Consider the following 25,097-nt stretch of genomic DNA (forward strand, 5'->3'; position numbering starts at 1 on the left):
ACATGTGCCGTAGAATTGTTCTCACTCTTATATTAGAAGACGGATTGGTGAAAACACAGTTTTGAGTGTAAGGTCTTGTCTTGGCACAGTTATAAGAATATTCATAATGCTTTGGCATTTGTATGGAATTTTACAGAGGGTACATTTTTATAATTGACTATTACTAATTAGAAATTGTTTACAGCCAGACTTATTCTCTGGTCCTTTATAAGCATATAAGAAAATCTGGGGACTAGTTTTCATCATAAAATTGATAATTTATTACATGTTTTATGGAAATCATTGTTAACTAAGTCCAGAAAAGGAAGAAAGTCATGTTTAACTACTCCATTGCAATAACATTTTACTTTACTTCCTTAACATCTGGTCTTAAAGTCATATGAATTTGGTATGTGAGTAGGTTATAATAGTCTTCTTTCATGATTGCCATATTGTTCTAAAATATTATATGAAAGAAGCTGCTTTATGGAGTAATGGAAAGACCATGGAGAAAACTATTGTAATTACAGTGAAATTACAAATAATGAATAAACCTTCTTCACTGCTTAAAAGAAAACGTCCCAGCTTTCCAGTTATGAACTGATTGTCTCTGATCTCAGCCAACTTTTCTAGCATTAAAGACTACTATTCCCATATGCCAGGAGTTGCAGACTCAAATTCTCAACTGGGTTACAGGTATACCTAAACTTGTATGCTGAACTCCTCAACTTTTGTAGATGCTGGAAGAGGCTGGGTTAACTGGAGCCATTGAGTGTGGTAATTCTAGCCACAAGCAGAGTTCTTTTTTTTTTTAAACATCAGTGTGAGGTATAAGTATTTTTGATATTTGTCATGATGCAAGGGCAAGGCAGGTAATATGAGTGTGTGTGGCTGGCCACGTATAAGACGTAAGACAGTAGGAACTGTTGGGGATGGGAACGAAATGGTAAGTACTGTATCTAAAGAGAGCTACCTACTACTGCTATACACTGTCTTTGTCACAATGATTATTACCATGCAGAAATCATGTGGCCAGTTCTGACTTTTTTTCCCCCCAGAGAAGGAAAGAACTATCTATTATTGTTTGTATTCAATTTCCTGATCTTTATTTTTTGCCAGTTAATTAAAAAAAATTATCACATTGTAAAAACCAGAGAAAACAATCTTCAGTCATGATCTGTTTTATAAAAAAATTTGTGTCAAAGAACATGGCATAGTCATTCTCATACTTTTGATCTCAGGACCTTTTTACGCTAAAAAAATTTTGAGGACCTTAGGGAGTTTTTTGTCTGTATAACATATTTACTGTATTCATTAGAAATTAAAACTGAGAGAAACTTAGAATATTTATTAATTTATATTAAAATATCAATCTATATATTTTCATAAATAACATTTTTGTGAGAAATATATTTTCTGAAACAAATTAGTGAGAAGATTAAATTGTTTTACACTGTTGCAAATCTCTAATATATGCCATGTTAGAGGAGAGCTAGACTCTCAAATCTACTTTTGAAGGTTTGTATTTTATTGCCGTAAGTTGTTTTGATTGAAGTATGTGAAGAAAATCTGGCTTAACACAGACATATATAGTTAGAAAAGGGAAGAGTATTATAACTGACTATTCAGATAATAATGGATTTTTTTTTTTTTAACTACTGTACCAAAACTTGACGACTAGAAATTTCTTAAACAGTACTTGCAGTGTGGAATCCAAAGTCATATCAGTGATTCTGCCGTGGTATCAATAACCTTTTCATACTATGTTACATTAAAATTTATTAAACTATTTTGATCTTTGAATGGATCATTTACTCATGTATGATTTTGTAACACTGTGCATTGGTAATTTGGAAAGGATTTTCTTCCAAATGTTGGAAGAATGTCTACTATATAAAAATAATCGAATCTGTAAATATCACCACTGATTTAACCAGAAAAGCCTTTACATATTGGGAAAATATCAGGCTCATAGTGGTAGAAACAAGTGTTTCAAAGTTCTGATTTTTCTTTGAAAATTCTATATTAATCATTGTCAACAAATACCCTCATTTGTTTTGTGATAGGCACACTTTGTATATTTTTGAGAAAGGGTCTGCCAAATACTGAAGTCTTAATAATCATAGTTTGAAGTTTGTCAGTTATTCTTTAAATTAAAGATGGTGTTCCGTGAAAAAAATCAGTTCAACATGCATCTCAGACATTGCACTAATTAGTGTTTTTTATTTAGCAACAGCATACTTTGGATATACAATAGAAGTACTTTTATGCATACTTCCTATTTTGTCACATAGAATTAAAAAAAAAAAAATTGAGGTTTGAAATTTAATAAAATTAGTTTTTGTTTAGACACATAATTCTTAAGGGAAACTTTTTTTTGTTTGTTTTTTAAACAGTGAGCATGTGTATTTGTGGGTTATACAATGAATTACACAACTTGGTGTTGCTGCCTTGATTTGTGCCTTGGGCAGCAATTTTACCCAGTGAAAGTAGACTTTTGAAGTCATCAGTATACATCAGTGCAAATGTGACCACAGTAGAAAAGGTAAATAACATGTTTGTATTGTTATGATTGTATTTGTTACTTAAGGTCCCTTGTCCCCTTTCCTCAAAAGGTCATGGGGACTTCAAAGATCAATGGACCATACTTGGAGAACTGCTAGTAAGGCAGAAAAGCACTGGATTAAAGAGTTAGAAGACTTAAATTAGAATCTTGTGCACCATTCTCTATTCTTAGGATATTGTGCTTAATTTATCAGAATTTCAGTTATCTCATTTATGAAGTAGAGTGAGAAAGAAATCTTCCCTTGTTTTTTGGGTTTTTTTTTTTTTGCCTTTCTTTTGCTTGAATTACAATTGATAAATTATGATGGCTGTAAATGTAAGTTGTTGCTGTTTCTAAATGAATTTCTGCACTTGCCCGTTGGGTTTACTTGCTGAACACTAGATATTTTCAAAAAAGGAATTTAATACAGGGGATTAGGTTCTTAAAAAACCACTGGAAGGATTAGAGGAGGGATCTCTAGCTCAGCCTTCTGAAGTGACTCCCAGATCAATGCAGGAGTGACCAGCCAAGGAAGCTACTCCCTCTGTCACAATCAGGAAGGCTGCCTCTAGGGCTACTGAGTTTAAGAACATACCTCTGTAGCTGCAGCCCGGGAACAGGAAGCCCGAATTAGGTAACTGCCACTGAGCTGTGCCTGGAGATTGGAATAAAGAGTCTAGTTGCCACTTCTACTCTATCTCTTGACATCCTTGATGCTGGAAATTGGATACTGGAATGCTGCTGTGGAATAACCCACATCTGTTCAATTATGCTGAAGAAAACAGCCAAAAGCAGCAGGATAATGGCTTACCCCTTGCTCTTCCTTCCAAATCTCATGTTAATGAATCCAATCAGTGTAGTCTAAATTTTATTCAGAACCTTAACTGCAAATGAATAGGGAAGATAGGTTTTTATTTTTATTTTTTTTTAATCTTTTCAGTTTCTGTAGTTGAAAGCACACTAGGTGGATGAGAGAGTGGAGTCTGAGGGCTCACTGATCATATTCCTAAAACCTGTTTTTCTGTTTCTCTGTGATTTTTCAAATTATTTCCTCTCCTTTCATTATCTTTGCTTTATTCACCCAAGTTCTAGCCATTTTAATGACCAAGATAGTCCTCATTTTTATGAGGCATTTCATACCTCTCTTATCAGTATTTAAACTGAATTGGATGGCTACATCCAGGTGATATCCATCTTTAGCTATTGTCTGGGTGGACTTGGATAGTAGCCAGACTTTTGAAACCTTTGGCCTGCTGGCATATCTAATATGATCCATCACTTCATTTACTTTAGTATGTAACTATCTTAACTGTCTTCCACATTTTACTTGATTGAATTTTTTGGACCCTTCTTACTACATTTTAATGAGGTTTTATTATAATCTCTAAGGACAAAAAAAACAAAAAAACTTTCATGTCCAACTATTCTTTCTAATATTTTAAATATTCTTGTTAGCTACTGTTTGGAGAAAAAAGTGTGGAGAAAAAAGTCTACAGTAGAAGTAGACATTTAAAACCATCAATATACGTTTTTTTTTTTCTCGTTAAGTGTGGAGTATTCTTTTCCAGTATCTATATAAAAACCTATAGTCAGATAGTCAAATGAAGGGACCTTATCTCTAGTCATTCTCTACCCCTTTTGTTCCTTCTTGTAAAACTCAATGATTACAAATAAAAAAGAATAAATTTTCAGTATGTCTAAAATACAGATAAGCAAAATGAATTCAAAATGTATCCAAATACAAATAAACATAATACCAGCCATGCAAAGATAATAACAGATACACTTCTTTTATTTCTTATTATATTGCTTTAAAACCTGTTACCATTTGCCTACTTAACAATATATTATATTTTCTGTCATTGTTTAAATGATAATGGGAGTTTTTATCATTGGCATCTTCTTCTGTGTTGTGGAAATTGACCAATATGTATTGGGAAATTGGATTAAAAGGTGGCTTTACTGAAGGTGGTATAGTTGTAGCCTGTATTCTTTGGAAAAAGAATGAATACTTGTAGCATCAAGGCTACTTTCTTTTGTTAGAAGAGGAACAAAATGATTAGTTTCATTCATTATTTGAAGGTACTTTAGTTTATCGAAAAATAGAATTGAAAGATAATGTGAATCTTTTCATGAACTTTTTGAAATGCACTTGTATTTCTTTGTTTTTGTGAAATGAATATCTTCTTTTAAATTAAAAGGACTGCATGTTCATAAATAATTCAGATGGCACAGAAGTATTTAAAATAGAAAGTAAAAGATTCTTACACTTCTTCCTCCCATAAAATCCTTCATCAGAGTTAACCAGTATCAGCAGTTTGCCATATTCTTTCAGACTTGAAAAAAATGTATTCACACATATATATCTGCGGTCAATTAGTTTCTGAAACAACTTTTTTCCCCCCGACTGGTAAGGGGGATCGCAACCCTCGGCATGGTGTGGTCCGCACCACGCTCAGCCAATGAGCGCACCGGCTATCCATATATAGGATCTGAACCTGCGGCCTTGGTGATACCAGCGCCGCACTCTCCTGAGTGAGCCACGGGGCTGGCCCTCTGAAACAAGTTTTTGAGGGCACAGTTGTTAACTATCAGTTTATAGATAATATCCAGATGGTAGTATGAACAAAAAACGTAATGTGTATATAATTGAGTTAACTTTAGAAAGCATAAATGTAAATGTTTAATTGTGTTGATCTTGATTTTTTTTGGTAAACCATTCTCAGCAGACTTTCTGCTTATTAGGTTTTAATAGGAGACTTCGTTATAAATATTGAGATTCTTCTACAATGAAAAGCATTTCTGCTCTAACTGCTTTAGGTGTATTTCGTAGAAAATAACAATTAATTACCATGTATAACCAATTTAAAATGTATTTGCATTTTTTTTAGATAGGCTCTTATAAGGGATACAGAATTAAGTTGGTGCTGACTTTTTTTGAAAGATATATTGGGTATAAAATCTCCATGATAAGAATTACTTTTTGTTTTGTTTGACTTTTAATTTTGAGAAAGATAGTTTTGCTTTTCAGATGTGATTGATCTCACTGGAGATGATAAAGATGATCTTCAGAGAGCAATTGCCTTGAGTTTGGCGGAATCAAACAGGGCATTCAGGGAGACTGGAATAACTGATGAGGAGCAAGCCATTAGCAGGTAAAAACAATTTGTCTAAAGCAGATATAAGTATTCTTTATAACAGAAGTAATAATTGGATTTAATTAATTTTAAGAGGCAATAAGATAATACTTTGTTATTCTAAATAAACTATTAATATGCTTTTGTATTGTTTTTATATTTTACGTAACCAAAATTTTTATATTTTAGTTCTGATTGCAGTTGAGTCTTAGATTTTTAGGATTTTGGATTGGCATTATGGGGCATTACATTTAGATGTATATTTTGATATTTCTTTGAATTTTTTCACCCTAATTCCTTTTGGAAACCCTGTCATATTTAACTTACAATAATTTATATTAGGGGTCAACAGGCTTTTTTTGTAAAGGGCCAATAGTAAGTATGTTTTGGCTTTGTTGGCCATATGGCTTCTGTTGTAACTAGTCAACTCTGTCGTACAAAAGCAGCCATAGCTAATACATAATATAATGAGTATGGCTGTGTTCCAATAATTCTTGATTTGCAGAAGCAGGCTGTCAGCTGGATTTGTCTCATGGGCTGTAGTTTGCCACCCTCTGAGATATAGTGTGATGATATGTTTATATATATACACATGTTTTAAAGAAATAGGCAGGGTCCAAAGATGTGTGATAGAAACTGTTTTTTGATTTAATAACTGAAACTTTTTAGTTCGAAACAACTTGATTCACCTAAGGATTAAATAAATAAATTTGGTTTTATCAGTAAATAATGCTGATTTATAAAAAAAAACCTCTTAAATTATAACTAACTGTAATCCTCTAAACAGCTATTTGGAGGCAGTGGTACTCTATTTTACTGAGGAAGAAATTTAGCTTTCAAGAGGTTAAATGATTTTCCAGAGGTACAAAGCTAAGGTGGGTCTTATTACTCAAGTGTTCTTTTCACTAAAACAGTCACTTGGTAGCAGAATGTTTCACTAAAACACAGTTGTTTGGTAGCTTTCTCAGATAATTTCCCTTGGCACAAAATCAGTAGTATAAGGGTACTTCAAGTAGTTCATGGAAAAATAGGATTAAAAGATAATACAAACATTTCCATGAACTTTTTGAAGACCTCTTCTGTATTTCTTTTTAAATAATCTGAGATTACTGTATGGTAGGAGATGTTTCAAAATGCTACGTTTAGCAAAAGTACATAATTTTTCTGCTTAGAGATACATTTTAATGTCTATAAATGTTACTTTCGAAACAACTTTGTAAGACATTAGGTTTATATTAAGATGTATAGGGCCGACCCCGTGGCACACTCGGGAGAGTGCGGCGCTGGGAGCGCAGCAGTGCTCCCGCCACGGGTTCGGATCCTATATAAGGATGGCCGGTGCGCTCAGTGAGCGCGGTACGCCGGTCACAAAAACAAACAAACAAACAAACAAACAAAAAATCTTTAAAAAAAATAAAAAAAGATGTAGAGACTTAATTAAAATCTGTTGTCCCCCTCTTTACTGGTGGCTTGTATTTAATGTCAGTAATTTAAAATTAAAACCAAAAAATACATAGATTATCTTTGGACATTTTAGTTAGGATTATTTTGTGAAGTATTTGAGAAATTATATAAATTAGGTTTTGCCTTTAAAAAAAATTGATTGGAATAAATAATTATTTTGAATAATTACAAAACTTAACAGTACTTAAACTTCGAGAAATATTTTAAACACAAAGTACATGAGTTGGACTTCATATTTAAGGGTCATGATAATCTTATGTGAAAAATAGGTTATAAAATAGAATGTAAACAAACTTGATTCAAATATTTTGTAAAGGATATGTATATTTTTGTTTATGTGAATTTACATTAGCATATAAATATTAAAAAGTCTGGAAGTTTATATACCAAGTTAGTGTCATTAGTTCTATATCATGTGTTTTCTGATTAAAACAATATGTACTAATTATGTAATAAAAAATAAAAGTAATTTAAGTTAAAGGATTGAGACTATTCTAATCTGATATTAAGTTCAATGTACATATTATATATATATATTGTTTCAGGGACTTGTTTTTGTTCACATTTGAAAAAAAAACTTAAAAATAATGCTCCTTTTCATTCTTGGTCTTTTAAATTTCAATATACTATTAAAATATAAATATTTAGTAAATATTTTAATATGCTATAAAATTATACTCTATAAGTAAAGGAGTCATGAATTTGCTGTTGCAAAATATAACTCTTTTTTCTTGGTATGTGTACATTTCATAATTTGTAATTAAAAGAATGTTAAATCCAAAGTGTGCAGTTCACAAGCACATAAGTAAATCACATTTTATCAGAAAAAGAGTATGTCAGAATTTTAGCTAATCGTTTGGCAGATATATTTGTTCCTGTGGGTTTTATTAGGACTCTAAATTCAAAAGGGAAAAAGATGCATTTTAAAGGAAAACATTTATGTATCATACTTAAAAGTAAATTTAACTTTCTTCATTATCCAAATTCATATGGCAAAATCTTACCAAATAAAGTCCCAGAATCATTTGATCTATAGTTATATTTTAGTAGACATACTTTAATATGAAGTCACACATTTAGAATACTACAGTACTGGAAGATATCCCAGAAGAAATTATCCAACTTATAACACACACAACGAAAAAGATGGAAGACATGGAGAAGGGTTGAAAGACATGGAGAATAGATTAAGTCTAACATATATAAATTGAAAATTTAGAAGGGGAGAGTGGGTCAGAGGCAAATAACAATCTGTAATTTCACAAAATGCAACAAATCCCAATCAGGAAGATTAAAAGAAACCACCCTAGATTTATTATAGTGGTACTATAATAAACACTTAAGACTGAGAAAATCTTAAAAGTACTCAGAAAAAAGGTGGGAATATCCTAAAACAGTGACAGTGAAAACGACAAATGACATAAATTTAAACCACAATAATGGACAGCTGAAAATAATAAAATGATTTTCAATGAATGGAAAGAAAATAACTGCCAGAGATATTGGCCTGTACTTGGTGAAAGAGTGTGGGAGAGTCTCACCAGACAGTTTTCTGAGGAAGGCTCCGAGGGTGGTTCTGAAAAATAAAAATTGTCAGTGTCTCTCCTGTTCTCATATCTTTCACAACCCCAGATGTGGGGTGGTTGTACTGTCTTCACTGCTACAAATTTAATGTGACCCATTTCAGTAGTTGTAACTTTACCTTTTTTTCCAGTCACCCCCTACTTGCATCTGACCTTTTATCCAGGAGGGTCAGATGCAAGAGGAACAAGACATTTTTATATAATTTACAGGGACTCATTGTGCTCTCTGGCCAACATGGTTCACTGTAGAGGAATTAGGTGATCACTCAAGTGATCATCTTTATGCGCTAAGATCATTCAGTCCAATAGGAGAATCCAGATGTGTGAAATGAAAGTAAATTTGTCTGAAAGCCATATTGGAAAGCTTACCAACCAGGATTGTCTGGAGTTGCCACTGGGAAAAGAAGGAAGGATCATGTCCAGAAATAGTTGGGGTGGAATTCTGAATTTTTAAAACAGGTCTCCATAACTCCTTTTTTCATCCTGATGATCATTCAGAAAGCAGCTGAGGAAGAAATTCCTTAAGGTGTGTGGAACAGCAGTAGGTGAGGGAGGCAGAGTTAGAAATATTTCTAAACTGATTTTTGAGTTGGGTTCCAGTGGTCAGTAATACCAGATATGTGTGGATGGTATGGAACATGAAAGGCCCATTGAATACTTTAACTATCAGCCCCCTTTCGAATGGCTTTTATGGTAAAAGATGCTTTTTATGAGAATACACGTGGTCTGGAAAAGTTGAAAATATGACACAGATTAGCTTCGAGGGCCACAAGGGTGTGGCTGGGTTTGATTGATCAGGTTGCAATAGCAACATTGTAACTTGCAAAAGTGTCAGCAATAGTGAGGCACCACTGATAACCCTGAGAAGAGGGTCAAAGGTTGATGTAGTCAGTCTGAGTGGGCAGAAGCTATACTCTCATGCGGTGTGGCTTCCCTCACCATGAGAGATATTGGTCAACTTTTGAGAGGAGTCACATGTCTGACATGCAGTGGTAGCCTCTATCAGAAACATAGAGACCCTTAATTTGTACATACTTAGTATATGATTGTGAATGTTTCCATGCCCAGTATTGTGACAGATTGTGGGAGGGGGGGCAATCTGGATGGTGCAAACTTGGTCAGAAGCTTAATTCCAGTCATCTCATTAAAGAATAGGCACCACTGCATACCCATCACATGGGTAAAATTAAAAAGACTGAGAATACCAATTATTAAAGCTCATGCAGAGCAACTGAAACTGTCATACACAGCTAGTAGGACTGTATAATTGTGCAACCACTTTGGAAAACTGCGAGTTTCTAATGACATTCAACATACGCTATGGTAGAACTCAATATTTGTACTCCTAAGTATAGACCCATGAGAAAGGAGTGCATTGTAGTTTTATTGATAATGACTAAAAGCTGTAAGTAACCAAATATCTGTAAGAGCAGAATGGTAAACAATGGTAGTATATTCCCATGATGGGATTATAAGCAATATGTGGAAACAATTTTACCTGCAAAAATGTAGCAGAATTCTCAACATGTCAGAAAGAAACCTGACACAAAAGAATAATTGCTATGTGATTCCATTTATATGATGTTGAAGGACAGGCAAAACTAATTTATGGTGATAAAAGTCAGAATGGTGGTTATTTTGGACACTTTGGAAAAGGTGTTGTCTGGAATAATGTAAATTTTCAACATTTTGATCTGGGTTAAGGTCACATGGCTATTATGTAAAAAAAATTTCATTGAGCTGTACATTTAAGATTTGTGTGTCTTTACTATATGTAAATAATCCCTCAATAAAGTGCTCTTACCAAAAAAGAATTAATACATTTAGCTTTGTATATAAGAAAGAATAAGAAAATGAAATTTAAAAATGATACTATTTATGTCATAAGACTATTAAAGACCGTGCATAAATCTAATAAGAAATGTGGAAGAACTTCCAAGAAGGATATTATTAAATCATTGAGACATATTAAAGAATATGTAAGTATGTCAGATATAAGCTTTTTCATGAACTGGAACACTGAATATTATTGTAAAACTGGTCAGTTCTCCTTAAATTGACATATGGGTTTAGCATGATCTCAACCAAAATACCAGTAGGCTTTTTTTTTTTAAAGGAGATCAGTGGATAATTTTTTTTTCCTTTTTGATTGATCTGTACAGCTTAAATGATATGCATGTTTTTCAGAAAGTATAATGCTTCTCAGATAGGGACTTAGATGAGCTGTAGTAGGATATTTTCAACATTACTGTTACTTCCAATTTAAATAACAATGCAAAACAAATAAAAATAACAACCCCCCCCACCTGTACAATAAAATTTTAATGGTAGGTGAGCATTTACCATAGGTAAGTGCTTTAAACATTTAGTATATAGTGTGTAGAAGGAAAAGAGGCCGCAAAACGTTTTGTCATGTTTTTATATTGCCAAATGCCAAGGTCATGACCAGTCTTGAGAATATAAAAAAGCAGGTGATGTGTGGTGGGGGCAGGTTTTTGATTTGTGGCTTACGAAGTTGTCTCCCAGCTTGCTACATTTTGTTATAGGCTATTTCTGAGATTTGGAGTGTTTTTTGTTTGTTTGTTTGTCCCCGCCCCCCCCCCCCTCTACTGGCAGCCTTAATATCTGGAGTTTAGCTATTGCATACCTTACACTTAAAAGCTTGGGTAGTATCACTGGTAAGGCTAGGGAAGGAACCCTTATGTAGGACTTCACTTTGCAAAAAGTTTGTATTTATGCTGCCAGTACTGGATTATAGAAAGGGACAAGGCTTGGAAATAGAGTAGTATTCAGGCTACAGGTTTGGCTTTTGCTAAAAAGCATAACTAACTGGTCACAGCATCTAATATCTTAATCATCCATTTACTTCAAAAACTTGTTTAGCCCTGCTATTTATCATGTATGCTGTAGGGGTGAAACTAATCTGTATTTCTACCCTCAAGATGCTGATGGGAGACACTGGTTGATTAATATTTTTGGTGTAGCGATAAATGTACTATAAAGTTATTTAGAAACCCAGAGTAGGTTGTAGGAGGAAACCTACTGAGACATGTTGTAAGGCTCTGATGATGTACAAAAATGAATTTGTTACAAGCTTTAAATAAAGGAGATCACAAAATAATGGCATTTCTCTTTATTGGACTTTCATCTTTATTGAGCACCATAATTCTACTGTATGGTGTGGTAAAGAGTATTATAATAAATGTATTTCTTTTAAACCCATGCTTTTGTTATAATGATAAAATCTAGCCTAGGGTCTGGGGTTGAATGTGAGAGTTGATTTTGGGGCTGACTGAGTCGAATTATATGAATAATTTTTATATATATCATATATAAGTATGGTTAAGGAAATGGGTATTATTTTATTTTTAAATTTCAGGTGACTTTGAGGATCAATGAGCAGTTATATGCATCTCTTGAGCTCCAAACAGTTATTACAGTTTGTACCTAATTTGACCTCTGTAAAGTATACAGGAATGGTGGAAGATATATATGAACTATAATATTTAACTTTTTAAATATACAAATTAGGAGGCATATGTTTTTTGGTTGGGAGAGGGTCAGAAGAGGGGTGATGAAGGAACTGACTAATTATTTTAGAAAAACTTTTGGGGTTTAGTAGTCTTAACCAGATCTGGAATAAGAAAAATATTATCTCAGGGCAGTCTATGTTGTAGATTTGTATTGTGTTGTTGACCTTTGCAGGGAATATGAGACCTAGTTTTGCTCAAGCTGGTCTTGAGGCTGAGTCCCATTTTATCATTACTTCATGTGATTCACATATGGGTTGTAAGTTTTGTAGATTGGGTGTATTTTGCAGAAATTAGATGTCCTCAAGTTTTACATAACTAACGTATATGTGACCCATTGCCTGCTCATTAGGATATGTGTGATCTGGTCTGTTGGCATTATTAAGAAGAGCTTGTTTTTAGTTAGTATTTTATTATAATTAGTTAAAATATGATAGTAGAGGCTCATCTATGAGGAGATTTGGATTGAATATAGTTCTCCTGGACTTTTGACCAGTTTATACATTTAGAACATGCTTTAGAATCATCTTTTTAAATGGCTGTTGTATATATCCACTGGCGGTAGTCAGTTGCTGAGCACCTCTTCTATCTCTTGTATATGATCACTTGTACTGATTCTTCTTTCCTGTTTGGGGTATTATTTTTACCTTTCCCAGAACTTATTGCATGTTTTAGTTCATTCATCTCTGATTACCAAGATAGAAATAAGTTTATCTATACTATTAACTATATGTATGTATTACAAAAGGAATGAAATTTTCAAATGAAAACACTCCTATAAAAGTCAATAAAAAAGTTAAATATACCCTCTCTATATAGCAGTCTTTTGTATTACGGTTACTGTTTGTATACTGTGCATTAAGTTTTGATCATAAACTAGTCTCTGTGTACAAGTTTAATTTGTTCCTGTTTATTATTATCTTTATAATATGACGAACTGCACAACTTGACCATTAGGTCTCTCAGGTTGGCTCTTTGATTTGATCTCTTCCTTGAAAACGTGCTTTCTGGTAACAGTGGGATGTTCATATATATCCTGATTTTCTTATGCCCCAGTTCATCTAACTAAATACCTTCCAAGCAGTTCTGGTGCCTTTCAGTGAAAAAAGCCTAGGGTCTGTGGTTGCATGTGAAAGTTGATTTTTGGGCAAAGAGTACTGCTGCTAATGTTGGGCGACTCATAAAAGTGGCAGAGGTATAACCTGTTTATTTTAAACATATGAGTTTGCCTTTGATCTTTCCATTTTAATATATCATGTTGTTACCCACTTTTTTTTTAGTATGTGGTTTTATTGATTCCCAAATATTTTATCCTATATAGGTTATTTTAAGTATATAATAATATTTTGGAATCCTCCTACATTGTATCTAATGTCATCTTGTAAATAACTGCTGTTAGAGATAAAAGAATACTATTTAGACATTAATCTGATAGGACAAAACCTTTAGGATAAAGATGGTGTATTAGTCAGGGTTCTCCAGAGAGACAGAATCAATAAGATATGTTATAATTATATGAGAGGGATTTATTAGGGGAATTAGTTCACGTGGCTATGAAGAAAAGTCCTATGGTAGGCGGTCTATAAACTGGATGTCTCAGTCCAAGTCCAAAGGCCTCAGAACCAGGGAAGCTGATGGTGTCCTTGTTATAATTTCTGGAACCCAAAAGCTGAAGAGTCTCAAGCTCTGATGTCCACCGACAGGAGAAAAGAGTGTATCCCAGCTCCAGCCGGGGGGTTCAGGGGGGAGAGAGAGAGAGAGGGAGGAGGTGCCAGGGTCCTTTAATCAGGTCTCACGGGAACTAATAGAGCGAGAACTCACTACTCTTCCTCCCCCAGGGAGAGCATTAATCCATTCATGAGGGATCCACCCCCATGATTTCCAACACTGCCACATTGGATATCAAATTTCCACATGAGTTTTGGAGGGGACAACACATCCAAACTCCATCATTCTGCCCCTGGCCCCCCAAAACTCCTGTTCCTCTCATATACGAAATACAATCATTCTATCCCAAGAGTCCCAAAAGTGTTAGTTTGCTCTAGCACCAACTGAAAAGTCCAAAGTCCAAAGTTTCATCTGAGACCAAAAGCAAAAGTCCTTCCAGCTGTGAACCTGAAAAACAAAACCAAATTTATCTACTGCAAGGTACAATGGTGGAACAGACATTGGGTATACATTTACATTCCAAAAGGGAGTAATAGGCCAGAAGAAAAGAAAAACAGGTCCCAAACAAGCCCAAAACCCAGCAGGGCAGGCATAAAATCTCAAGGCTGGAGAATCAGGTACCTTGACTCCATGTTCAACCTCCTCTGCACCCTGGTGTGGGGGTTGAGTCCCCAAGTCCTTGGGCAGCTCCATTACTATGGCTTTCCTGGTCTCAGGCCACACTTCACCTCTCCCAGGCTGGTGTTCTAGTCTGGTAGCTTCACAGGTCTGGGGTCTCCATGGCGGTCCTGCTCTCACGGCTTCACTAGGCATGGCACTGTTGGGGTTTCTCTGCTGCAACTCTGACCCCACATTTCTGTTCGGCATTGCTCTAGTGAAGGCTGTCTGCAGTGACTCCACCCCTGCGACAGATCTGTTCCTGGGCCCCCAGACTTTTCCATACATACTTTGAAATCTGGGTGGAAGCTCCCAAGCCTTCCCAGCTCTGGCATTCTGTGAGCCTGCAGACCTAGCATCACATTGATGCTGCCAAGACTTCCGGCTTGTATTTTGGAAAGCTGCGGGTCCAGCCACACCTGGGGCCAATTTAGCCATGGCTAGAGCAGCCAAAGCAGCTGGGGTGCTGTTGCTGGAAGCAGCTTCTCCTGGTGGCCCTGGGCAGCGAGCCCATGGAGGGTGCCTCGGACCTGTTTGCCAAGACCATTTTCTCTCCCTAGGCGTTTGGGCCTGAAATGGAAGGGTTGTCCCCAAAAGCTTCTACAATGCCATCAGGGCCTTTTCCCCCTTTTCTTGATAATCCCTTTTCCTGATCTTCTTAGCTAGTGGTCGCTGGTCTGCACCATTGCATGCTCTCTGCTTTTCTACCACATGGCTGTGCTGCAAATTTTCCAAATCTTTACGCTCTGCTTCCATTTTAAATTCTGGCTTTATGTAATGCCTTTGCCGCCATAACTCAGAGTAGGCTGTTAGAAGTAGCCATGTAGCGTCCTTAATGCTTTGCTGCTTGGAAATTTCTTCATCCAAATGCTCTGGTTCACAACTCTTAAGTTCCAACTTCCACAAAGTCCAAGGGCATGGACACAATGCAGCCAGGTTCCTTGCTATGGTGTAGCAAGTGTTTCTTTTGTCCAATTCCCAATAAGTTCCTCGCTTCTATCTGAGACCTCATCATCTGCATGGCCTTTACTGTCCACATTTCTATCAGCATTCTGCTCACCACATAAGTCTCTAAGATTCCAAACTTTCCCTTGTCTTTTTCTCTTTTTCTAAGTCCTCCAGACTCCTCTAACCTTTGCCCATTACCCAGTTCCAAAGCTGCATCCACATTTTCAGGTATCTGTTTAGCAACACCTCACTCCTCAGTACCAATTTTCTGTTATAGCAACACAAAATGGACTAAAATAGATGGTGTAGCATGAATGAGATTTTCTCAAGAAGCCAAAAACTTGGAAAAACTTATTCTTGCTGAGGATTTTGTAATTAAAAAAGTGGGTTAAGACACCTGAGTGTTATTTATACTTATTTAGAACAGTAAGTAATGCATTTCTTGAGCAGGCAAAATGTTTTGTTCTTATGTGGGAATAGGAATTACGGTTTTTCCAGTGATGATTATAGGTATGTTGTTGTATGTTTAGTAGCAAAAAAACAAAAAAAGCAAAATAAACCCCACCAAAGACAAATATCATTAAGCAAAGTAGCATTACTCTTGTCATGTTTAGATATATTTAAGATATTTTGTAGGTGAGTTTATTTTAGAAAGATTAATCTTTTATTATTCTCATATGTAGATATTTCATTAGCTTTTTTTCTAGGCAAACTTTTGGGTGAAGGGAACATATAAATACTTTTCCTTTATTAGGCTGCCATAGAGTCATAGATCTCTAGAACTAAAAGTAACCTTAGAATTCACTTTATTTAACTTTTTTTTTTTTTTTTAATAGAAGAGGAAGTTAATGGTTGGAGAGGTAAAAGTACAATTTGTTCAGTTTTTAATGTTTTGATGATTCAGTAATTGTTATAAAAAGTCATTATGTTGTATTTTAATATGTACTTCAATACAGTAATTTCTCACAAAATTAATGTAGGTGCTTTGTTACTGGTACTAAACCTGATTTGTTGAAAAATAATTTAACGTACTTTCTAGTATGTAATACTGTCTTTTTGTATTTGAAATTCTCTTCTATATAGGAAAAAAGGCTGCACTTCTCTTGATCTGTTGGCATTGCCACTGCTATGTTCTTAAAGAAAACTAATCTCTGCTTGAGTAAAGTTAAAGTATTAGTTCCCCAGATACATTTAGAGCTTAAGTAATCAAGATGCTTAGAGTTTAAGATATACTACTGCCTATGATACAGCATTATATAATACTTTTTTTTTTTTTAATCATTTTATTCCTATTGCTTAAGGGTTCTTGAAGCCAGCATAGCAGAAAATAAAGCATGTTTGAAGAGGACACCTACGGAAGTTTGGAGGGATTCTCGAAACCCTTATGATAGAAAAAGGCAGGACAGAGCTCCTGTTGGGCTAAAGAATGTTGGCAATACTTGCTGGTTTAGTGCTGTTATTCAGGTAAGGATCTTTATTCATCTCTTACTTGGTGGGCATGATAACGATGGAAAGTGAGTTGGGATTGTTTCTTTTAAGTTGTGTACTTTAAACATAAGTGCAGGAAACTTTTTGATATGCCCTTCTGTTTAATGAACTGGTGTGGGGATTGCAATATCCCCCCACCCCTCTCTGCTCTTCTCTCCTAGTATTGAGTTTTAATAATGGAGGATTATCTATGCATTTCACTTGTTTGGAATTAATTTCTTCTCCTTCCCTGCTGTTAGAAATTGATAGAGTAGAAAGAAAATATTTTTGTATGTATTTCTGTGTAAATTTAGTGAAGCATTGTAATCAAGATATGAAATCAGGACTGGCTTTTTTGTGGGTCAGATCAGATTTATTTGAATATACTGCAAAATGTTATTCATAGAATTTTAGTCATTTAGACAGTATTTTTAATATGAAGAGGCAGTTTATTTGAGGTTGATATAGATTTACAAATAAATTATTCTTAGTGCACATATGAGAATAATGTAAAGAATAAATATTGATAAATCAAGAATAACCCATTTTCTTATTAACTTAAAAATCCCTTAAAAATGTTTTTTGAGCTCCTTATTCTAAAATGAGGTATTTATATGTGTAGATAGACATCCTCCTTTCAATTTGCAATAGTTTTATTTTTAATATATTTAACTTGATCTGTTTATTTCTTCATCTTCTACTTATTTTTTTTTAAACTTTTTAATTTGATGTGACTGTTGTCATAACTCTTTATCATAGTGGCTGTTGTCATAATTCTTTATCATTCTCAGTTGACATCAGTAGGGTTATCCATCAGATTGCAAAACTTTAAATAACACAGTCTGAATAATAGTATGCCCCTAATTTTTGCTACTCTTTAGGAAAGTTACTATCTTGTGCTTCTTTTCGAAAGACAGTTGAGTCGTAGCTTATTATTTAATGTTTCTAATGAGTACTTTTTAAATCATTGGACATGCATGCTGTCTTTTTTTATATTCAAAATATCTTTTCATTTTGTAACTTTTAAAACCTGTGTGTATGACAGCCTAAACTTTTATATGATATTAAAGCAACTAAGTGGTTAGTCAGTTCATTTTTTATAAGCTTGTCAATTATTTTCTCTACATGATTAATCTGTAAATTTAACTGTTTTCTACTTCGTTGTTATAGTTGTCAGCTTTTCTCCCCCTTTTGCTTCTGACATATAATACCATATAATTTGATTTCCTTTGGTTTTCTGGATTTATGCCTCATTCTTTAATATGCTGTGGTACATACTAGTAAATAATATGCTATATTATTTGTTCCTCCAGAATATTAAAATGTTAAGGAATACCTGGATTAACATAAATCTATAGTAGTACCTTTGCTTCTAGCCTTGATTATGCACTATTCATTCCCTTGCTTGCCAAAAACGATATCTAAAGTTTTATTTGGTATCTTAGAACCTCTTAGAGCTTTTTAATAGGCTATCTCACATTCCTTTAATGTACAAAACCTTAATAATAATATAGAGATCATCCTCCCTCCCTTCCTCTCTCTCCCTTTTTCTTTCTTTCTTTCATTTTAAAATATGAAGTACAGTTTTAAGGTTGTGATCTGAATGTTAATGAATATCTTTGGCTGCCTGTATTTGGACAAGTAGATGCTATCCCAGCACTATTAGTGGCCACTTAATGAGGCTCATTGATTGGAAGCTTCTCTTAGAAAAGTGTAAGAAGAAAGAAAGTACTTGCAAATAGTTGATATTTGTTAGTTAGAATAGTGCTCTTTATTTCTTCATACCATATTTATAGGAAAGGTTTGTTTGAAATGATAATTACATTAATACTAATAGATATAGGGATAAGCACCTTTTGTTTTAATAGGATAAATTTCTTTCAATATCTCAGTTCAAAGTGGATTCCAACTTTGTTCTACCTTAAGTCGCTTTGCTGACCTTAGCTTTTGCTTTACATTTCAAATTTTTGTTGTTTTCGGGGCAGGGAGAGGGGGGCGTTGTAGGAGACTGGAAAAATATTGCTTGTCTTTTTCTAGATTACTAGTTTATTATACTAGTAATTTTACTAATTATAAAATCTTATCTAAGTTTGGTAGTTGTTTAACTCCTAACATATGTAAAATATTAGGTACTTAGGATTATTTATTTTTTCTTTTGGAGAAATCTAAATACATAAGAGAAGTAACCTCCAGCCTTAAATTTGGGTTTTAGTGGTCTAAATAATGACTTTTGGGGGTACAGAAAAACATTATGCTTCAGATTTTGGAAAATTGTGGTGGGCAGAAAAATTTATTGAGAGATCACTTGAAGTTTTACATTTTACTATAATTTTAAAGTCTTTTAAACTATTTTAAGTAGTTTTTCATTTTTATCTTCAGTAATTAGAATCTTCTTACTTTCTTACATTATTGCTTAATTCCCAGATAAAAACTGAGATGTACAGTTTACCATCATAAATGGAAATTTTCGCTTATGAAGAAAAGTTGGACAGAAAATCTGCATTAGTTTTGGAGGTTTTTATTCTGTTTTCTAGAGAGAGTTATAACTTGTTCAAACTGTGACCTAAATTTACTGTAAAGTTTCAATTACAGAATTTTCTCGGGAATGGAATTTACTTAGTTGGCAATAGTATAAAATGACTGGGAATTTTTTTCCTGTGAATGTATACGAGTTATAGGAGTTTACTCGGAATATAAATCTCTAACTTCAAAGTAGGTAGCTGGGGTAGGCTACAAAAGGTATACTTATACTTTTAGGTACTAGGACCAATATTTCGGGAGAAAAGGGGAACAGAATGTCAGAAAGGGACTATAAGCAAAGAAAAGATTGTACGGAGAATGGCTTAAATAATCTTTGGATACTAGCAATGTTGGCCTGACTGTCTTTAGGTTGGACACCAATCCCTTATCCAGTCAGGATTATTTTTATCCTTTCCACTTGGAATTTTTATGTAGAAAGTACTAAAATTGTGGCTATTCTCTCCACTAGTGTGTCTTTGAATGAGATAGTTATTTAGAGCTGTATATTCTCCTTTCTAGTTCTGGGGTGTTTTGTTGAAGTAGTATGGATGTGCATGATGATCCTTAGCACCTTTCCCATTTGGATGCCTCTAAGATGCTCAGAGGTAAAGTGCTCATACTCCTCAGTTTACCTGTCACAGTCCGAGTTTACTCCTATTGTAGATCTGTTTGCACCTATTAGTTAGTCTTAAAGCCCCCCCCCCCTTTTTTTTTTAAAAGATGACTGGTAAGAGGATCTTAACCCTTGACTTGGTGTTGTCAGCACCATGCTCTCCTAAGTAAGCTAACCCGCCATTCCTATATAGGGATCCAAACCCGTGGCCTTGGTGTTGTCAACATCACACTCTCCAAGTGAGCCATGGGCTGGCCCTTAAAAGCCCTTTTTTGTATTCAAAAGGATTGTAGGTTGGATGATAAAGTGTATGGTCACCTTACTCATAAATCACGGAACTCCAGGTTGTGTAAATTACAAGCATCCTGAGGACAGATAGCACATACATCTGGTTTACTGTTCTATATCAGTATCTGGCACATTGGAGTAGCACATTAAATAATTGTTGAATGAGTGGATGAATGAACCAAAAAAGGAGTGTATAGATGTATGGTGTAACTTAAGACTTAAGATGCTTCTTATCCCTCTAATGATGTATGGAATATCTAAAGTATTAAGTAGGAATATTGGAAAAATGCTGTAAACATTCAGAACATTTCAGGATATCATTTAAAATGTTTATTCACATTACTTTCTCATATCTCTTTGTTTAATTTTTGCCAAAGAAAAAAGTCCACAATTCAAAGAAAAAACTGAAAACCCCATGGCACTAAAAAGCTTATAGTGCAGAGCAGTAGTCCTCTCTGCCCCAAACCTGCCTGCTTTGTAGTCTTGCTTCTTAAAGGCAACTACAACCAGTCTGTTTTTTATCTTCATTTTTCTCAATGACGTATCTTTCTGCCAAGTTATGTGAGGAGTTAGCTTTTTAATTTCACCTACCTAGAATTGCCTTTTTTTCCATCTTTCAACATTGTTTTATCACTAGTTAAAAATGGTCTGTAGTCAGTATTTACATTTTCTATAACTTTGTAAATATTACAGTGATTCACTAGGTCTACCCCTCTGTAATTTGTTTTCCTGGAGTTGTCAATTGTCACCTTTTTTTCTATTTCTATACCTATTACTATTTTCCAAACCCTTTAACATGTATGTTATGGTCGTATTTATACATTCTATAGGCTCAAATGTATTAGCTCCATTTTTTTCTTGGAGCCTTCTTCCACAGAAGATTTCTGGTTCAAATTCAGGCTGGATTCTTATTCTTTGGGGTTTAAGCATGGTTCCTGGCTTTCCAAAAGTAGGTTAGATAAAGGGGATTGATTGATGTAGGTGTCAGTTTACAGGTTTTCACTTAATCATCCTATTTGCAGCCCTGAATCTTGTCTCGCACTCTCTATCCTGAAAAACACATTGGGTGACTTTTCTGAACCTGAGTCAGTTAACTTCAGTTGTCTCCAAAGACTAAATTTTCTGTGTCACAGAGGGGAAATAGTTATCTGAATGTCATGAGTCTAGCAAAGACATAGGGATTTAATTGCTCTGTACATAGATGTTCAGCTTTCAGTAATGACATGTGTGTTCAGGTCCAACCTCACCTTGAAACACAAGTGATACATTCCTTTTTTTTCTTAATATGCCAAGGAGAATTTATCATGCTTCTCAGTATCTTCCATTATAGACAGTTTATATCTCCCTTTGCTCTCTTGATTCTGTCTTCACTCTTTTTGTTTTCCACAAATTGTTTGAATTGTAATCCCCCATTAGCTCTTTGTTATTAACAAGAATCTAGCCAAACTCCATTTTAGTAAGTGCTCTTCAAAATTCACATATTAACATTGGACTGAATGAAAGGGTGCCTGTTTTCAATGTCAATCAATCACAAACACAATAAGCAGTAAAAGTGAAAATTATCGTTTTCTGTCCCTTTTGAAGGAATATTTTGATCAATCCTATTATGACTTTGGTGTAGCATATAGGGTATTTGGGACTTGAAAAAATTACTTTGTATGATTTGTTGTAATTATCCATGGTCTTGAGTTCCACTTTGGGTAATGGCAGATGAAGTTGTTTTAGGCCATCTGCCTGGTCCTATTTTGCTGGACTCTAAAATAAAACAAAAATAAAACCGTCTTCTTGAAGGCATTGCAGGATCCCAAGGCAGTGAGGAGTTTTAAGGCTCAGCTCTCAGAAATAGGAATGTTCGAAGAGTAAGCTTAACATTTTGGGCTGATTTTTATCCTTGAGGCATTTCCAGAAATAGCCGCTGAGTGGCTAAGCAAAATATTTCACAGACTTGGAGCCCTAGTAAATACCACAGATTTTCAGTTAGAATTCTGAAGGATTAGAACCTAGGATTAACTAAGAACTGAAAGTAGGCCAGTCTTCCTAGTTTCTTTTTCTTTCTTTCTTCTTATTTTTGGTGGCTGGCCAGTACGGAGATCCAAACCCGTGACCTTGGTGTCATAAGGCTGCACTTTAACCAACTGAACTGGCCAGCCCAAGCTTCCTAGTTTCTGAATCACACAGCTTCTGATCAGCTCAGAATTGATTGGATTAAGGTTATCTGAGATTGCAAGTGGCCCCAGTCTAGCTTCCTAGCAGAAGCAAATGTGAATTCCCTGTTAGAAGATAATATTATCTAGAACATTGAATTTTTCCAATTTTTCATATACAGTGTCTAGCACTCAAATCAGTCATACCAGAAAATAAAATGTTTCTGAAAATGAAAAGAAAAAAAAATGGACAATAGAAATATACCCCTAGGGAAACCAGAAAATTAATTTGTTTGTCATAACAACTATAATTAATGTACTGAAGGAATTAGAAGGAAAATTGAGAATTTTGACAGAAAACTTAAAACTGTAAAGGACAAAATCTAAATTTTATGATGGAAACAAACAATAAATGAAATTAAGAAATCAGTGGATGAATTGAGCAGCACATTAGACACAAAAGAAGAGAGAATTTGTCAACTGGACAATTGGTCTGAGGAGTATTTTTAGACGAGAGCCAAGAAATAACGATAAGAACATATAAGGGATACTTTGGACATGGTGAATAGTACTAATGGTGTATTTGGTGTAGTTCTAGAGGGAGAGTAAAAGGGAATAGGGCAAAAGCAGTATTTGAAGAGATGATGACTGAGAATATTCCAAACTTGAAAGAGAACAAGCCATAGATTCAGGAAGCAATAGGAGTCAGGTAGTATAAACATAAAGAATACTGTACCATGTACATTATATTAAAACAGAAAAAAACTGTAGACAAAGAGAAAATCATATAACTCGGATGAAGGAACTTAAATAAGACTAACAGCTGACTTAATAAAAATGATACCTTTAAAGTGCTGGGTAAAAAACCCTGGCCATCTAGAATTCTATACCTAGCAAGAATCTTCAAAAATGAAGTAAAAACAATTTTCAATCAAGCAGAAGCTGTGCAGTAGACCTACACCAAAGGAAATTCTAACAGTGTTCAAGAACAAAAAAATGTCTTTCCCAGTAGGAGCTCAAAGCATATAAATGGGATTGGGATTCTCCTAATTTACCAATACCCTCTTTACTTTTTGAATTCCTCAGGAGTAGTTCATACTTTGTCTCCCTTATTTCTCCAGTATTTATTGCAGCTATTCTTCCTCTGCCACTCTTCTGAAAATGTGACTCACTAATTGCCAAATTCAGAGTTTATCTTCTGCCCTTACCTTATTGGAATGTGACAGCCTTTGATGGTATTGCTACTCTTTTCTTTCTTGAAATTTGCCAGTGATTCTTTGATGTACAACAGAATCTTTACTGTTACTTTACATCTTTCTTGAGAGGCTCCTATTTTGTTTTTAATTTAATTGCACATATATGTGGGGTACAGTGTGTTGTTTCAATTTATGCATATATTATACAATGATTCACTAAGAGTAGATAGCATATCCACCCACCTCTTGAACATTTACCCTTTTTTTTGTTGTTATGACAATGGTCAAGATCTTCTTTTCTTAGCTATTTAGATATATACAATATAGTATTATTAGCTCTAGTCAGCCTAGAACACCTGTTCTTGCTGTCCACCTGTAGTTTTGTACCCATTAATCCACCATTTCCCCTCACCCCCCACACCCCACTCCCATTTCTGGCCTCTAGTAACCATTATTCTACTGTGTACTTCTATGAGAACCACTTTTTTTAGATTCCACATATGAGTGCAGTATTTGTCTTTCTGTGCCTGGCTTACTAAAGTTAACATGGTGGTCTCTAGTTCCATCCATGTTGCTGCAAATGACAAGATTTCTTTTTTTTTTTTTTTTCCCTCTAATAGCTGAATAATATTCTGGTATGTATATATACCACAGTTTTTTTAATCCACTCATCCATTGATGGGCATTTAGGTTGATTTCATCACGTGGCTGTTGTGAATAGTTTTGCAGTGAACATGGGAGTGCTGATGTCTCCTTAATACATTCGTTTCATTTCCTTTGGGTATATACCCAGTAGTAGGATTGCTGGGTCATAGGTAGTTATAGTTTTAGTTTATTAAGGAAGCTTCATACTGTTTTTCATAATGGCTGTATTAATTTATGTTTCCTCCAACAATGTATTAAAGTTCCCTTTTCTCTGCATTCTCACCAGCATTTGTTGTTTTCTGTCCCCCTCCCCCACCCCAACTTCTTTTTTGTGGCTGGCCAGTACAAGAATTGAATCCTAGAGTTTGGTTGTTATCAGCACACTGCTCTACCCTACTGAACTAATCAGCCAGCCCTGTTACTTTTGATAAGAGCCATTCTAAGTGGAGTGAGATGATATCTCATTGTGATTTTAATTTGCATTTCCCTGATGATTAGTGATGTTGAGAATTTATTCATGTGCCTGGTAACCATTTGTATGTCTTCTTTTGAAAAATGTCTGTTCAGGTCTTTTGCCCATTTTTTCATTGGGTTATTTGTTTTTTTTGCTGTCGAGTTGTTTGAGTTCCTCATATATTCTGGATATTAGTCCCTTGTGTGATATGTAGTTGGCAAACACTTTCTCCCATTGTGTTGGTTGTCTTTTCACTTTA

At 34.6% G+C, this 25,097-nt stretch overlaps 1 protein-coding gene across 3 annotated transcripts in view; it reads left to right on the forward strand.

Annotated features, from left to right (window-relative positions):
- The window catches only part of USP25 (ubiquitin specific peptidase 25), a 150,406-nt gene that overhangs the window by 40,277 nt on the left and 85,032 nt on the right, over positions 1 to 25,097 (forward strand). For all 3 annotated transcript variants that reach the window (XM_063088801.1, XM_063088816.1, XM_063088811.1), the window contains exons 4-5: positions 5,556 to 5,679; positions 16,813 to 16,975. In XM_063088801.1, the coding sequence (XP_062944871.1) occupies positions 5,556 to 5,679; positions 16,813 to 16,975 (287 nt within the window). The remainder of the gene's footprint in view (positions 1 to 5,555; positions 5,680 to 16,812; positions 16,976 to 25,097) is intronic.

This window comes from Cynocephalus volans, chromosome 1, assembly GCF_027409185.1.
Source record: "Cynocephalus volans isolate mCynVol1 chromosome 1, mCynVol1.pri, whole genome shotgun sequence".
In the NCBI taxonomy this organism is placed as follows: domain Eukaryota; kingdom Metazoa; phylum Chordata; class Mammalia; order Dermoptera; family Cynocephalidae; genus Cynocephalus; species Cynocephalus volans.